Source organism: Mustela lutreola, chromosome 2, assembly GCF_030435805.1.
Source record: "Mustela lutreola isolate mMusLut2 chromosome 2, mMusLut2.pri, whole genome shotgun sequence".
NCBI lineage: Eukaryota > Metazoa > Chordata > Mammalia > Carnivora > Mustelidae > Mustela > Mustela lutreola.
Window position 1 is genome coordinate 5498905 of NC_081291.1, and position 17036 is coordinate 5515940.

General features: G+C 55.4%; 1 protein-coding gene across 2 annotated transcripts in view; it reads left to right on the forward strand.

The window, feature by feature from the left end:
• Positions 1-13087, forward strand: part of ELAVL1 (ELAV like RNA binding protein 1) — a 36432-nt gene extending 23345 nt beyond the window's left edge. Inside the window, exons 4-6 of one of the 2 annotated variants that reach the window (XM_059159773.1) lie at positions 3811-3964; positions 8698-8833; positions 11521-13087. In XM_059159773.1, the coding sequence (XP_059015756.1) occupies positions 3811-3964; positions 8698-8833; positions 11521-11845 (615 nt within the window). In that variant the 3' untranslated portion in view covers positions 11846-13087. Of the gene's footprint in view, positions 1-3810; positions 3965-8607; positions 8834-11520 lie in introns of both variants that reach the window. The other variant, XM_059159772.1, reaches the window with a different exon arrangement.
• The last annotated feature ends 3949 nt before the right edge of the window (positions 13088-17036 follow it).

Sequence of the window (17036 nt, forward strand, 5' to 3'; positions counted from 1 at the left end):
ATGCCAGGAGAGCAGACAGTTACTCGGGTGCAGAAAACTCATCGTTACACAACCAGTACATTCGAGGGGCCATGTCCTCTGCCTGGTGCTGGGTTCCATGGCCTACCGCTGCCCTCAGATAGCCCGCTTGTTAACAAAGATGTTAAGTCCGAGACCACTACGGGACTGTACCTGGGATGGCCTTCTCGCAGCTTGGGCAGCAGAGAGGTTCCGTCAGGAAAGTCAGAGTTGAGATCTGGGACACGAGTTGGGGTAAAGAGGGCCAGGCTGAGGACAAGGGGTACTCAGGCAGAGGGGTCTGCAGGGCCAAAGCGTGCCACTTGGGGTGGGGCACAAGGCAAGGGTGGCCATGCTGGGGGAGACTCAAGGGCCAGCATGTTTTGGGAACTACAAGTTTTCCCCAAGGTTGAAGCCCCACTCTCACCACGAAATCTGGATCTTTCCAAAGGCCCCCCAGACTCAGGTCCTGCACCCCGCGGCCCACCTGGATGTGCCCTGGACCTCAGCAGCGTTCAGTCCATCCTCTTTGGTTCAAATGTCATTCCTCGATCCAAGTAGGGAGTGAGGAGTCTCCCTGCCCCCGTGTCCTGTGCCAGCAGAGCAGGCAACCGCCGTGAGTGTGGGCCAGGCCCTTCAGTACCTTGTCTCCGTTATCCTCACCACAGCCTGGGAGAGGTGGTCCCCAATTTAGGCTTGAAGAAGCTGATGTTTCGAGTAATGACAGGTCTCCCAAGGTCACAGAGGTAGAGAGGGGCAAAGCCAGGGTTTGAAACCGGGGCTGTGGCACGGGGCACTTAACACCACTGCCAGGCCGCGTCCCCCGCCCAACGCGGGAGGTAAACACCAGAACTCGGAACAGTATGACTGACGAGCTGCGAGCAGAGCGCAGGAGACGGCGGCGTAGGTAGGCATCACCAGCAGGAACGGCAGCTGCTTTTGTGCCCTCGCTCAGCGACTGCTCCCTGCCTGCTTGTGGTCTGCGGGTGACCATGCGGCGTGCTGGCGATACCACAGCAAACATGAAAGTTCCACCCTCTTAGGGTATCGTACACCATTAAATAAGTGAGACATGGAGTTCGTCAGATTGGGGTGCCTGCCGGGAAGGAAGATCCCCGGGGGCTGGGGGCTGGGCACTGGCTGTGGGTGTAGCGGCTCCCTGGCCAGCCGGGTGCCCCGGGGCAGTGGAGTCGGTCCTCAGGGCTGCCGCAGCAAAGCACCACAGATGGTGTTTGTGGGGTTTGGCGTGTCACCCAATTGACACTTGTTCTCATGGTCCCGGAGGCCGTAGGTCCGAGATCAAGGTGTGGCCAGGTTGGTTCCTTCCGAGGCCGTGAGGGAGAATCTGTCCCGGGCTCTCCCCTGGCTTGGGGGTCTCTAGCCATGTCTGGCGTTCCTGGGCTCCCGGAAGCCTCACCCGGACGTCTCCATTGACCTCCACATGGCGTTCTCCCTGTGGGCGTCTCTGGCCACTGTCCCCCGTTTTTCTGAGGACACAGTTACTGGATTTGCAGCCAACCCTGTGCCAGTGTGACTTCATCATGAATGACCTCCGTGACCGTCCTCTTTCCCAGTGAGGTCACATTCTGCAGCGCTGGGGACTGGGATTGCAACATATGCCTATGACGGGGGACACAGTTCAGCCCTAGGAAGGTTTCTGGACAACGTGACAGGAAAAGACCTGCTTGCAGCAAAGCAGCCCATGATGCCAAGAGCTTAGGAAAGAGGTTGTGGATCTGGTGTTGTGATGCCTACCGGGTGCCAGGTGCTCTGGTGCAGTCTCCTTGGCTGCTGCTCTGACTTTGAACTTGATAGTGGTTGAAGGGAAGGAAAGCTGCAGTGGTCCTCACGGGCTTTGAGGATCCCCTTGTTGGAAGGCGTCGAAGCACATTTGGCCGTAACCGGCATCTTCGCTCCGGTGCTTTATCAGCGACGGTCACAGTCCGTATCAGCCTCAGCGGCGCTTCGCCAGTGCCGGGCTCTCGGTCTGGGGATGCTCTTTCCCACCATGTCCTTCACTGAAAGCCGAGGGCGGACCCCAGCTGCAGCCCCATCCAGACAAATCTGCAGAGGAGCAGACAAGACAGTTCTGAGAGGCACTGCCTGTGGGCCCCGCCCAGGCAGGCCTTCCCCCTTCAGCCTTCCTGCCCGAAACAACGCCCCTGCCTGGGGCCATTGGTGAAATGGGGCAGCCGAGGTCCCAGCGGGGTGGGTTCAGCAGGCTGCTTGACGCAGACCCGCCACGTCTGGGCCCAGATGTGTGAGAGCATTGAGGAGTGTGACCAAGCCCCAGCAGACTGGCCAGCCACCGCCTCAGTGGAGAAGGGTGCCGGGGAAGTCCCTGCACGCCAGGGTGGCCTGGATCTCAGGAGACAGTGCCATGTATGCCCCAGGCCTTGGGTCCATTACCGAGTGCCCACAGTGTTCCTCCGCTGTAGGTCTAACCACGGTGCAAAGGGCCTGGACCCAGCACGGGGGAGCTGGCGGGGAACGTGCGGCTTGAGCAACACTACTGCTTGGGGGCCGCCTGCCCCTGATGGGACCTGGTGTCCCAGGGTGTCCTTCCAGTCAGGGCCACTTCTCTTCCACTGTCGTCTGATGTCCAGGCCCTGCTGGGGGAAGCCGGGCTCTGACCGCACAGTTTCTCTTTCCTTCTGCATTGCCCACTGGACTGCTTCCTGCTCTGCCTGCAAGCGTTGCGCCTGTGGTCCCCTGTTAGGGCACGGCGTGCGTTCGGAGTCAGCAAGCGCAGGAATGAAGGGGGACTTGTGTGCTTTCCGCGAGGAGCCACACTCGGCCCCTCCTGGCAGGCCTGAGCGTTGGGGGGCGAGGACACCTGTTGTCCGTGGCCTCGTGCTGCCCGGTGACGCCCAAGAGGTTGTGTCTTCTCCTGGGTTATGGTTTCAGGCTCCTTGTCTGCTCAGCTCCGTGACCCTCACGCGGGATTTGGCACAGGTCCGAGTCCCCCACCCTTCCGGAGCGCCCTTCCCTGCCGCCGCCTCGTCTCCCAGCCTCCTGTCTCGGTTCTGACGCCACTGGGTGCGACCGAGTCCTTTCCCTTCAGGCCTCCCGTTTGCAGAGGGGGCCTGTCGCAGTTGCTCCTTCCCCCGTGGCCTCAGTCCCATCTCTCCTCCTGGCCAGCACAGCCGTGGCCCTGACCCCGAGCTGGGGAAGCATGAAGGCCGGCCGCGGACGCCTCCCCGCTCCAGGGCGCACACGTGCCGTTTTATGGACGCTGCTGTGGAAGTTTCTTGCAGGCTTTTTTCAGTTTTACAAAAACGAAGGCCCAAAAAGCGTGGAGTCCTTTCGTATCAAGCACTCAAGTGTTGGACTGCGGGTTCCCCCAGCAGCCCTAGGTCCCCTCTGGGCTCCACTGGCAAGTTTGCCTCAGGGTGGTGAGCGGCACCCTCCGGGCGGCGCCCAGCACCAGAGCCGCTGCCCTCCGGGCCCCTCGCAGGCAGCACTGGGTCCCGCGTCCAGCCTGCGCACTGCCGGAGGGGAAGGCCGCGGTGGGAGGAGAGAGAGCGGAGGTTGAGCCGTCCCCTGTCTGCCGCCAGCTGCGGGCCCTCAGTCCCTTGGCTTTGAGAACTTGGACTATGTCTGCCTCGCCGTGGGGTGTAAAGTCCAGGCTAGGCGCTGTCCGGCTCGCCGCTCGGCCCAGGTGAGCTGCTCGCGTGCGCCGCCGCAGGCGACGAGTGTCGGCATGGTTTCTCACAGGACAGGTGGCTCTTTACTGCCTGAAAAGTTAACCCCCTCCCTTGATGCTTTGGCCACATGCCTGCCCTAACCCCAGAAAGTGGTTTTGTTTTCAAGGTGTCGTACGCTCGCCCGAGCTCAGAGGTCATCAAAGACGCCAACCTGTACATCAGTGGGCTCCCGCGGACCATGACCCAGAAGGACGTGGAGGACATGTTCTCTCGGTTCGGGCGAATCATCAACTCCCGAGTCCTTGTGGATCAGACCACAGGTACAGTGGGCGGCCCGGATGCAGGCTGAGGTTTTCCTGCAGCGGGGGCGAGAGTTTCCCAGAGGACAGGTCTGAGTTTCAGCGGCAGAATAGTTATTCCCCCAGGGAGGACAGACTCCAAACGAGAAGACCTTGGCTTTTGTTTTACGAGGCTGGGAAGGTAAAAACGGTAGCAGAGCCGCCCCCGTGTCCGGCCGGCATGTTATGGTGAAAACACCAAGAGATCCCGGCGCCTTCCCTCAAGCATCCAGATGTCCTGGCCTGGCTCGTGAGTGGGTGAGAAAGGCCACCGGTCAGCCGTTCGCCGCTGCTCTCGCAGGTGCGCGGTGTGCGTGCGGGACAGTCTTCCCGCATGATGCAGACTCCCCGCCTCTCACTGGGCCAAAGCCGCAGGGTGGCTGTTTCTGAGGAGCCGGTCTCCAGTCTCCTCGGTCTGGATGCCCCTGCCCCTCGGGTGGCACATTCAAAGCTCAGATTGCTTAAGGCAGTAAATTCCCCTCCCTGGCCATCCTGGCCCTTTCACCAGCCCCTCGTAGGTCGTCTCAGTCCAGGAGCTGAGCAGCTCGGGCTCTGGGCTTCGCAAGAGGCAGTGAGACACAGTTGCGCTGAGGAACCCCCGCGCCCGGGAGCAGCCCTGTGCGGGAGGCTGGTGCCGGCCCTGACCATGCGGCCTAGAGACGGGGGTCGGGATGTCAGTTGCCGGCCCTGGGCCTGGCTCTGCATGGGGAGCAGCGAGCTTGGGCCACACCTGCTTTAGGACTCCTCGGTTCTATTCCCACCACGAGTGGGAACCTGCTGACACACTGGCAAGGAAGACTTCTGCTCGTGGAGCCCCACGAAGCCGTTGGCAATACTCTGCGCTTGGTTTTCATGTTCTTCCAAAGCAGTGTGTTCGCCACCCCCTTGGCTGTGGTGTTACAGCAAACCCTGGGTAGTTTGGTCACAGGAAGTCCTCTAACTCGGAGGGGACCTCCCTTCCAAGAGACCGGCAGCGCCCCCAGGAGGCTGCAGAGCGGATCCCAGAGAGCAGGTGGGCTGGGCCTTCCTGTCCCATGGCCGGCGGGCGTGGAGGTGCACACACTTACCTGCATCTCCCTGAGCTGTGTGCTTTGGGGTGGGCGGCCTGGCCACCTGCCCTCCCTCCCCCACCCCCTCTGTGGAAGCTCAGCTCTGCATATGCTGGCCCTGCTGTCTGGGCCGAGACCTGGCCTAGACAGGAGTGGCCAGCGCGAGTCCCCAAGGCCTGGAGGGGGAGGAGGGCCTTCTGGAGTGTGGCCTGCAGATGCAGCTCGCCGGTGTTTCCCAGGAGGTCTGAGCAGGCCCATGCCTGCTGCAGACACCTGCTCTGACGCCAGGCTCTGCTAGAGGGACCAGGATCACACCGCAGCCTCTGTTCTGCACCTTCGCCCTGGGGTGGGGGTGGGTTGGGGTCGGGTAGGGATCCCATCTACTCAGTATCAACCCCCTTGATTGCACCAGGATGGTTTCCTGTGGTCCCTGAAGCTCCCCTAACTAACCTTCAAGCGGCAGTTGAGAGAGATACGCCAGTTGGCTGGCGGGTGCTTGTGTTTATCCCCAGCCCCACCTGTGTGGGCCGCCCGGGGACCTGGATGGCATGACCGTGCTACATTCTGCTCCCGTGGCCGTCCTCCTCCTGCTGCATGTCCTGCTGTGCCTCTGCTCATCTCCATGCAGCCCAGCATGGCTGGAGTAGAGCCGGCTCTCCCCAAGAGCACCCCCGCCCCGGCCACTAGCTTTCCCAGGGGCTCCCGCCACCCCGAGAGAGGTCACTTCTGCAGACCATTGCCCATAGCCCTTTGTGGGGCCTCTGGTCTCCCATCCCTCTGTAAGGCTGCTGTCGCAGGTTGGGGGTGGCGCCCCAGGATCAGAGGGCTCCCGGCTTGGCCGTGAGCTCAGTGTGGCATCCATGGGAGCTTCATGCTCCCACAGGCATCCCCGAGGAGCAGAGAACAGCATGGCTGGGTGGCTTGTGTGTCCAGTGTGCCTCCTTGCGATGTCCCTGTAGCGTGGACGGCAGGGGGCAGCTCTCTTAAACTTCTTCATTGACAGAACTTCATTTTTAAATCTCTTTTGCCTTCTTACCCAGTTTAATTGTGAACTTAATAGTTTACTCATCTGGAAATCATGCCTTTCGGTGATCTCTGCCCTTGATTCTGAAAACAAAAGGGAAAAAAACCACAGGGCCGGCTTTGAAAGGTGTTCATTCCTCAGATCGTTCAGTGGGTTGGTTAGTTAGGTGTATGTTTCATCAGTTCACCGACTTTCTCTTCCTTGGGTTGTCTTCATTTCACCTGGGTGGTTCCCATTTGAAAGTCATTTTACAAAACCGAGCAGCAACACCATACCCACACACACACTTGCTCTCTGCTTAACGGCAGAGTCCCTCAACAGGGTCCCTCTCCGTAGAACAGAGCCGGGAACAGGAGCCCTGAGGGCGGCTTTCTGCAGGAGCCAGCCAGGACGGCTACTGTTCGTGCTGTTCAAGAGTAAATGCAAACCATGTATGTTGAGTGTGTGGTTTTAGGTGTTCCTTCTGAACTGAAATTGGAAAACAAGCTCAGTGTCTAGAATTTTCTTGGTACACGTGTGAATTGCTGGGTTTGTTCTCACTAATTCAGTGCCTCTGGCTGTGTGAATTTTTTGTTTGTTTGTTTTTAAAGATTTTATTTATTTGGCAGACAGAGATCACAAGCAGGCAGAGAGACAAGCAGAGAGGGGGGCGGAGGCAGGCTCCCCGCTGAGCAGAGATCCCAATGCGGGACTCGACCCCAGGACCCTGGGATCATGACCCGAGCCGAAGGTTGAGGCTTTAACCCACTGAGTTACCCAGGCACCCCTGGCTGTGTGAATTTTAAATTTATATTTCAACAATCATGGAGCCAAGGTGGAGGCAATCGGAAGTCCACTAAGAGCAGCCGTGTGCCCCTCCCCCGCAGGGTGCTGTGCTGGGGGGCGCCAGGTGGGGGGGTTTCCCAGTTGGGAGAGCTGGGGTTTGTGCTATTGGACTCCCCACGGAGAGTCTGCGGTGTGTTAAGCTGTAAACAAGGAAGCCGTGGCCTGAGGGTCCCTGGCTGCTGTCTGGCTGCTGAGATGGGGCCCACGATGGTGCATCTGAGTCCGGCTGAGGCATGGAGTTCTAAGCCCAGAGTGGGTGACTGTGCCTCACAGTACACTTGTCACTTCAGCATCCCACCTGGCATGTCTGAGTCTCTCTGTGCCCCTCTGTGGCCTTTGGGCCAGCAGGGGAGGCCCACAGCCTGTGCCTGTCGTGCGGCAGTTGGTGGGGCTCTGTGGGAAGTGGGAGCTGCCTGGGGGACACCTGGTGTGCTCACTTAGCTGGTGGCCCAAGGCCCTGGGCTGTCCTGCTTTAATAATTGCCATTCACTGTGTGCTGAAGGCATTTTTCTGGAGAAGAAAATGCGACTTCAGACAGGCTATGACTGGCAGTCGAGACAAGGGTGTCTGGGATAGGGCATCTCCCACAGTCACCCCCCCACCACCCCAGGATGTATCCATGACTCCCGCCGTGACGTCATACTCAGACTGGCCTTTGGCTGTCCTGTCTCCACTGCACTTGGACCTTCACACTTGACCCCCTTTTTTTCTCCCCAGAGAAGGAGCCGGTCCTCTTCCACGGCTCCGCCTTCCCTCGCCCCAGCCCCACCCCGTTCGTCAAGTTCTGCAGGGGACGGTTCTCACGCCTCCCGGATCAGGGTAGAGTGTGGCCGAGCCCCTTCTGCCCAGTTTGTGAGGTTTCATGCATGTGCCACAGCAGCCACTGCCTTCATAATCGGGTCTCGGAGCTCAGGCAGCCTGGTTCCGGTCCACATTCTCACTCTGTAGAGAGATTAGGTTACAGCAGGGACCCCGGGCCGACTTCAGGAGGCTCAGTCTAGGTAGCAAGAGACAGTGCCTTCCCCACGCAGCTGGAGGCCGGGGACCGGGGGTCCCGGGCCTTGCCACGCAGGAGCAGAACGGGTGTGGAGTGGGACCTTAGAATGGAACATCCAAAAGGTGAGTGAGCCGAGGGCAGGCGGAAAGGGCTGTTCGCTAGGACTCCGTGCCCTCTGGGGATGACGGAAAAGGCCGAGCCGCCAGGGACTCTGTCAGGCTGGGAAGGCGACAGCCTGCAAAGGCCCGGCAGGACCACAGGACCGGCCATCACTCCTTGTTCACGGCGGCCGGCCGGAGCACAGGGAGAGTCCCTCAGACCCAACCCCGTGGCCCGCCTGCCCGCTCCTTGGCCTGGCCGTGCGCTGCCAGCGGGCACCGGGTGCTGACGGGGCGATGGCAGGCAGCGTCCCTTCCGCCATGGCTTGTTCTGGAAAAGAGGTTTGAATGAGAGAGCCGTGAGCAGGAGACCGTTCGGCAGAGACCGTAGCTGCTGCTGCAACTCAGAAGGAAGTCCGAAACCTTCATCTTTTCTCAGTCTATGTTTTTTTAAAGTTCATTCATTCATTTCCCTATATAGGTTTAACTTTTGTTTGCCTCATGAAGATAGCGTCCGGTTTGAAGCACAGCAGCCTGACTGACTTGTTGTTTTTTTGTTTTTTTTTTTTTCAGTTTGAAAAAAATCATTGCCTTTCCCCTCCTAACTCCGTTTCTGTTGGTTTGTTGAAAAGGTTTGTCCAGAGGGGTTGCGTTTATCCGGTTTGACAAACGGTCGGAGGCAGAAGAGGCAATTACCAGTTTCAATGGTCATAAACCCCCAGGTTCCTCCGAGCCCATCACAGTGAAGTTCGCAGCCAACCCCAACCAGAACAAAAACGTGGCGCTGCTCTCCCAGCTGTACCACTCGCCCGCCAGGCGCTTCGGAGGCCCCGTGCACCACCAGGCGCAGAGATTCAGGTGGGTCGGGAGGCGGCGCTCTCACGGGGGCAGCTCTGCCCCCCCGCGGCCCGCGGGGCCTGTGAGGCTGGTCGGAGCCCGGGCCCGTCCCCACGCCCCCACCCCCACCGCAAGGTGTCTGTGCAGAAGGTTTCCATCCGAGTCTCCTGGGTTCCTTCTCCAGCCAGCCCGGGGAGCAGGGAGTGCAGAGCACCCCCGGGTATGGGGTCTGGTGCCCCGAGTGGGGCCGGGAGTGTACAAGTGGGAACACGCAGCCCCAGGTGTGCAGAGGTGAAAGCTGCCCTGCTCCCTGGCCTGCGGGGAGCCCTCGCTCATCCACCTCCCCAGGGCTTCGCTGGGGAGAAGCCCTGTCCCAGAGGCGAATGGTTTTCCGACATCCCTTCATCTTCCCAGATTGAAAGTGACCGGTCGCCGGGATCTAGTAGGACAGAGACAGTGAGAGTCAGCAGCTTGGGCTTGCAAGTCGGGTGTGTTTGCTTCTTAAGGAGCGGCAGTCCCGACGGCCGGGCCCCTTGGTTTTGTTTTTGTCAAAACCTAAAGCAGCAGCGTGAGGGTTTATCTCAGGCAGGTTAGGGACCTTTTTCTGCGACTTTGCAGGTTTCCCATCTTTGTGTTAATCGGTGAGGTTGGGTACAACCTTGCTCGTGGCACAGAGGCCATTTGGGGAGGCACTGATTTTGACACCTAGTAGTGCAGGGTTCTCGGCTCGGCTCAGGTTCCAGAGTGGGCCTTCCATCGCTGGCTTTTCTAGTTCAAGTCAAAAGCAGGGGAAGTGTCTTGGGGCGGAAGTGAGCTCCATCCATTTTTGAAGGTCAGGAACACATTCCAGTCAGGAGGGAAACGTGGACAGCCACGTGTAGCGGGTTCTGGCTCCCCGGGCAGCCGGGGATGGGTGCAGGAGGGGGAGGGGCTCTGGTCACAGGAACGAGCAACAGCAAAGGAAGGGGGCCAGAGCAGCCAAAACTGCTGGCCAGGCAGGATGGGGATCCCTACAACCAGAGAGGTTCACGGTGAGAAGAGCCAGAGGGCAGTGAGGGTGGCTGGGGAGGCAGGAGGGAACACATGCCACCGGAAGACAGACTCAGCAAGTAAGAGGAAGAGAGGCCAGCGGAGCAGAGAGTTCACAGCCAGTTCTCACAGCAGGAAAAGCCCCCAAATGAAAGAAGGTTCAGCTCTCCTTTGTATCGTCAGAGAAAAGAATGGAAAGGTGGGTTTCCTGGTGGCCAGGATGAAAGAAACCAGCTCCGGTGACCAGAGAAGAACCAATTAATGCTGAGTAGGACTGAGAACCTATGAAATAAGACCTCAGGTTACTTTCAGTACGACAGGTACATGAGGTTCCGGTTAACCGGCCTAACTCGGGCCCATATTTGATTTCCCACAGAACCAGGAGGATCCATCAAAAGTTTAAACGTCTTTCCAGTTTTCACTGAAAACCGCCGTGGCTTACTATCCCACAGATAACAAGGGTGCTTTTTCCTACCCCTGCTTCAGTGACATTGGGATCACTGTTCAGGCAGAGTCAAGTCCATTAACAAGCCACCTGAGTCATTTTAACCAACTCAGACATCCCGGTGTGAGGTGTTCACAAGTACTTTTGCAGATTCAGAGGCAGGCCAGTCCTGTATCTTGATTCTTCCAAACCCGCATCGGGAAGAATCTCTAGATAAGCAGGCCCTTCCCGGGGAGCCCATCACTCCGGTCTCGTGTCTGTCAAAAGATTGGTCTGTTGAGTGGTCCTTGAAAGCTCCTGCTCCCCCTGGGCCAGCACCACCGCTCAAAGCCCGATTCTGTCTCAGAGCAGGTCGTACCTTCCTGCACAGCGTGGCCCCGCAGATGCTGTGTCACACTTGGGTTTTCTTAAACTGACCCAGAGTCCATTTTTCTGAAACCTTCAGAGGCCGTGTGGCTTCGGCGACAATTTTATCATCTCCTTTATCCTGTTGCAGTGGCTACGTGCTTGTAGAACGCTTATCGTGTATGCACTTGAAAGCATTGCTTTGGAAAGGGTCCCACGGTGTTGGTCCAGCTGGGCAGACTTGTAGTTCACGGCCATCACTTGGGCTCCTGGCCCTCCTGGGATGCTGTGAACCCGCAGCGGAAGGTGGCCTGGAGCCATGGGAAGGAATTCCCTGTGCCCTGCGTTGGCCCTTCACAGGGTTGGCACCCCGCTGACAGGCCGGTCAAGATGAGGGCAGGGTACCGAATTTAGGTGGTGGGGGGAGGAAGAAAAAAATCCCTGCTCCCTCCGGCCAGACATACACATATACAGAGGCATAGGTTGTAAAGAGTGAGTTCTCCTCTCGGGAGATCTGCGGGTATGACAGCACCTAGGAGGATGTGGAGAAGCTTCCATCCTTTAAAACAAGGGAAGGCCGGGAATGACTAAACAGGACCTACCCACCCCCCAATCCCCCCGCCCCAGCGATGGAAGGGCTGAAGGGAGCGGCTGGTCACTGACAGGCTGTCACTCCAAGGGGAGCTGGTTGAGTCTCTGACCCTCTGCAGGTGACAAGTGTCTCTCCTTGGGGCCAGCTCTCTGCAGAGCGGGGAGCAGCGCCCCCCGATACTGACTTCCCGTTCGTGACCCATGGGGGTGTGCCCGCCTTGCCCGCCGTGCCCCTGCCCCTGCGTCGCACACCAGCCCGCGTGACCTTGACCTGCATGCTGTGCTCTCTGTTTGCTAGGTTCTCCCCTATGGGTGTAGATCACATGAGTGGGCTTTCTGGTGTCAATGTCCCGGGCAACGCGTCTTCGGGCTGGTGCATCTTCATCTACAACCTCGGGCAGGACGCCGATGAGGGGATCCTCTGGCAGATGTTTGGCCCCTTTGGGGCAGTCACCAATGTGAAAGTGATTCGCGACTTCAACACCAACAAGTGCAAAGGCTTTGGCTTTGTGACCATGACAAACTATGAAGAAGCCGCCATGGCCATAGCGAGTCTGAACGGCTACCGCCTGGGGGACAAAATCTTACAGGTTTCCTTCAAAACCAACAAGTCCCACAAATAACTCGCTCATGCTTTTTTTTTTGTACGGAATAGATAATTCAGAGTGAAGAAGTTGAAACTTTTTTGTTAGTGTACAACTCATTTTGCGCCAATTTTCACAAGTGTTTGTCTTAGTCTAAATGAGAAGTGAAAAGGTTTTTATACTCCGGGATGCAACCGACATGTTCAAATGTTTGAAATCCCACAATGTTAGACCAATTTAAGTTTCTTAAGTTATTTCCTTTAAAATATATATTAAACAGAAATCTAAGTAGACTGCATTGACTAACCAGTCCCTCGGGACGGTGGTGACCCTGAAGCATGCTTTAACTTCTAAGACTGTCTAACACTCGTTTCATTCGGTGTCTCCACAAACTGGATATAAAAAAAAAAAAAAAAAAGAAAAAAAGAAAAAAAAAAGACATGACCTTTTAGTTTTAGTTTTCCAACTAAAGACGTTAGACAGATGCTGAGTGTGCGTTTTCTCAACCGCTTCAACATTTTAAGCGATTTCTGCTTTGGTTGACAGGAAATTGCTTTCCCCAGCAGGTGCCATTGCCACCTCCTGCTCACTCAGCCCCGGGGCTCTGCAGCGGGCCGTCCGCGGGGGCTGCCACCGGGGAGGGGGTGGGCCACACGCCGGGCCTCGCCGGGCCCTCCAGAGAAGGACACGCACGGGTTTCGTAAGCCCAGGCGCCAGTGGGAACGGACCAAAGAGTTTCAGGGAAACTCCAGTATATTCCAGAGTCAGACCTAACTCCAGGCGCGCCTGAAGATGGGCTGCTCCTCTGACATCCCGGATTTCTGTGCACACATTGCATGCGCGGTGCCCCGCACACCGGGCACTGGTGTTCCCGGTCATTTCTCCACTTTCCAAGAGCAGTTCACACAGCTCGAATGCCTAAGATTGCTCTATACTTTAAGAACACAGAAACATTTGAGCATTGTATTTCTCGCATCCCTTCTCGTGAGCGCTAGACTTGTTTCTATTTTAGTCGGATTTTGTTTTGAAACTTTGCTTTCGTATGAACACTCAGCAGAAAAGTACTTACTTCTTGCCAGTTATCTATTAACAAAAAAAAAAAAAAAAAAAAAAAAACCTTTGATTTGTAGTTTTAAAGATTAACCCTCCCAAGTTCTCTCCATAACTGCCTTGACATTTTGGGTTGTTCTGTTCTGTTAATTTTCTTTTGCTTTTTTGTGTTTTTTGTTTGTTTTTACTTTTGCATTTAAGACCATTAAATTTGATTTTGTTTTGCTCGAATTTTGTTTTGTTTTTTATTTTACCTTTTCTTTCTTTTTGGCTAGGTAAGGTCCAGACGGCCAGCATTCAGGGAGGATTTGTAAAAGATCTTAAGAAACAAAGACTTGCCTCGAGACAAAGCATTTACAGGTCTGTGACGTAGGTGTGTGCGGTCACAGACACCGTTTTTTAAAACGGGGGTGCCAGTACGGAGAGTCAGAGAGAGAGCCTGAGAAGTAGCAAGGCCGGACCTCTAGGCAACTCCTCAGGAGTGTGATGTGACTAATATCTAGTGTTTAGAGAGAATCGAAAACAGGAGAACTTAGTACCAGCAGTTTTTAGCCTTGACATAAGACTAAAACACATAACAGTAGGCAGTTTTAGTTGATCAATATCATGCAATTGTGGTATTATTTATCTCTATTTATCTACCTACCTACCTACCTATTTATTTATTTATTTAAGTGGGAAAAATAAACAAGAAAAGGGCACAGCCTTCTCCAGAGCAGGTCAGTGTTCTGAGAAGCCCCCGGACCACTTGAGGCTGCCTATCCCAGCCCCGTATCCCTCAGACTTTGCCGAGGGGCTGCCAACTGCTTGCATTATCCTCCCCGACTTGAGATGTTGTGCTGTGTTCCCACAGAAGGGGCCAAGTTCATACCTGGAGGCCTTCTCATGAGTTGGCCATGTGCCATGGAGGACCCCCCCACCCCCACCTCCAGCGGAAGTTTCCAGATACTGAGTCAAAGCCAGCTTACGTGCCTCCTCCTGGAACCCAGAGCCAAGGCCCGTTTGCCTGCTTTTGACACAGAAGAGGGTGCCCCCTGCTCTGTCCGCCCCAGAGCCCTCCTCACCGCAGACCAGGATGTTTTCCTGGAATAATATGCCTTTCAGCTTGTGCTCGCTTGGGCCAGCGTCTTCTCAGTGAAGATGAGATTCCCAGTTCTGAAAGCGACCCTTAGGTCTCTTCCTCGACACACATTCCCGCCCGCCCGCCCTCACTAGTGTCCCGTGTCTTCCTCGGATTCTGTTGGAAGCCTAAGCCGTGAAACGACGGTGGGCTCCGAGCCAGCGCCGCCGCCCCTCCCTCCCCTGTTGATTACTCTGATGCTCGCGTTGAGGAGGAGAAGAGCCTTTGAGAGTTGCCTGAGCTTTCTGAGTTCAGTCAAATCCTCGTTTCACGCGGGCTCCGCTCGGAAGAGCCTTCTGGCTAAAACGCCCGCGCGCTTCTGTGGGAGTGCGCGTCTGCAGGTGTGTAGAAGGCTCTCCCTCTTGCCGTGCTACTTAACCCTGAAAAGCAACTGTCGCTCCCGGTGATGTATCAGGTGCTGGCCCTGGGTCCAAAAGGTTCATTTTCTCTTCTCCAGGCTTCTTTGCAAAAAGGAAGATCCCATTTTTTAAAAGTCACGATCCAAAAGAAAACTGTTTTTTAAAAAAGTTTTTTACATAGGTCAATCATATTTGTATTTCGCAAAATGAGTGCTCTCCTTTTATTTGGGAATTTTGATGAAAAAAAAAAAAGAATTAAAGAGTAGATAATGTTAATTTATCGAGAGTTTGGTTTGGTACATAAATACCAAAGAGGCTTTGACTGAATTTTCTTTTGGTGTAACTTCCCCTGATAGTCGTTTGCTAAGAAGCTCTAAATTTCTGAACCTGGTTCCGGTTGAATTATTAGTCACTTTCTACGCCTTGGCTCTGCCCTTCTTTAGTTTTTCATGGTAATACGCCAAGCTGTGGTTTTCTGCGCTAGCTGTGCCTCTAGTCGCACGTCCTGTGACTGGGACACCCCCCACCCCCCACCCCCGCCACCATCTTGCCGGAATAGCTGCGAGACGGGCTTTCTTAGCCTGTAGGCAGATGGTGCTGGGCAGGCTCTGCCTTCTTTGTTCCCTGAAGGTGAGTCCTTCCCTTGCCAAGGGCAGCTGCCTTAACCTGTGAGAGTCTGCACTTGGTGTTCATGCCGGAAACCCAGTGTCCAGGGCCGGACCCAAGCTGCTATAGGGAGCTGGTGCTTTCTGAGCCGGCAGCTGGGGACCTGGGATGGGGGGGGGGGGGGGCGGCTGTGGCCCATGCTGGGTCAGACCAGGGGATGAATCTGTAGACGGTTACTGGCAATAACTCGTCCTGGTTTGCCTCCAAACTGGGGCCGTTGACCAACCCCACGTCCACTGTCAGCCTTGAAAATCAAAGTTAACATCGCCCAGCTGTTCCATTTCACATCCGATTCAGCCTGGTTTTATTTCTCTGTGCTTTCTGCAGCCTTCCTGGGTTGGATGGAGAGTAAGAATAAGCTGCCAAAGGTCTCTGTCCCCCAGCCACCGCCCTCCCCGAGCCCTCCCCCTGAAATCTCTGCCACCTTCCCAGGACCTCTGGCACCTCTGGGACCTGAGGCAGCTCCTCAGGAAGCACCTCCTGCTGTCCATCAGATTCCCAGGCCCGGCCCCCGGCCCACGTCGCCGGTGCTTTCTGTTGGCGGCACTGACGATTGGCCCGATTGGCCCGCGCTGACCGTAGCAGTAGAACCCGAACCCCAGACCTCCGGCAGGGTGCATGCTTCCAAACCTTTTGATTTGCCTCTGACTTCTAATGATTGTATCGTATATTTTCCCACAGCCTTTTGGTGACCTAGTTTCCACTTTTCTGCTTGGTCATTAAAAAAAACAAAAAATTATTTGTACGCCACCGCAGGGACCTAAGTTAGGCTAACCAACGGCTCGAGCAGCGGCTCTGAGAGGGTTCTGTGGCACTCCACCGGGAGAGAAGCCTTGTCCGTGGGTTGGGGCCACCTCGTGACCATGTACTGTTCCGTTTCCAGTGACTTGCTCTGGGGGGGGGCGGGCGCTCGACCAGCTGGTTCCCGTGTTGTACAGTAGATGGGTAGTTTTGTATATTAGTGTGTTTTAAGTTATTGATTTGTTTTATATAAAATAATTTATTTTTCAGGTACCATTTTTCATTTTAACTTTGTTTTTACATGGGTTTGTTTTCAATAAAGTCTGACACTGCTGTCCAAAAGTCAACAATAAAATGAATCCCATCGTGTTCTTTTGAGGATGCTTATGTAACTAGCTCTTTTTTATTATTTTCAGGGAAAAAAAAAAAAAAGCCCTTCTCAGTTTTCCGTCTCCCCATTTGCCTTTTGATCCTTGTGAATAAATGTTCTTTAGTGTCTTAGGAGGAAAAGAGCAAACCTAGATTTTGATAATCCAGAAGATTTCAGATTAATAAAGAAGCTTTGAAAGAAGACCATTTTTCAAAATTTTAGTGAAGTGTGAATATTTTTTGTCAATGGCTTTCTCAAAGAGAATGAAACTTTTGCACCATTTTCAGAGTTTTTATAGAGATGCCAAATTGATATATTTACATGTAATGGAAACATGAAAAAGTTTTATTAAACAATTGTTCATAGCTGTGTAGACATTTTAATTCAGTTTCCAAAGCTCTCAAAGCGTATTTTTGGAGTACGGAGTGATATCGGTTCGGGGTGTTACTTACGGTTCCAAATGACTCAATTGTCCAAATACTTAGATCTTTCCACAGGGATCAGGTTTGTGTTAAATGCTGTATGTTAACTCTGACTGGAATTGTGTGATATTTTGGTAATAAATGAAGTGGGCTCATCGAGATGTGGTGGTGTAGGGCTGATGGTGTGTGATTATAAGCAGCCCCGCTGAGCACAGTGCCGCCCAGGGCCGCAGGTGACTCCCTCCTGGCTAGGTGAGCGACAGCTGCCTTCTGCCCGGCTGTCCCCTGTGTGCCCTGCCACAGAGTGCACTGGGACAGCCCAGTCCCAGGGTGTAGAGGGGAAGACCCCCTCCCACCCCCGCCCACTGCCCCTGCCCAGATGTGCCCCTCATCTGGACGTCCACACAAGCCAGCCCCCTCCTCTGGGAGACCCAGAGGCCTCTCTTCTCCAGAGATTCTCTGAGAGGTTTGTGGGCTTCCTGCGTTGCCCCTGGGCCTTGCC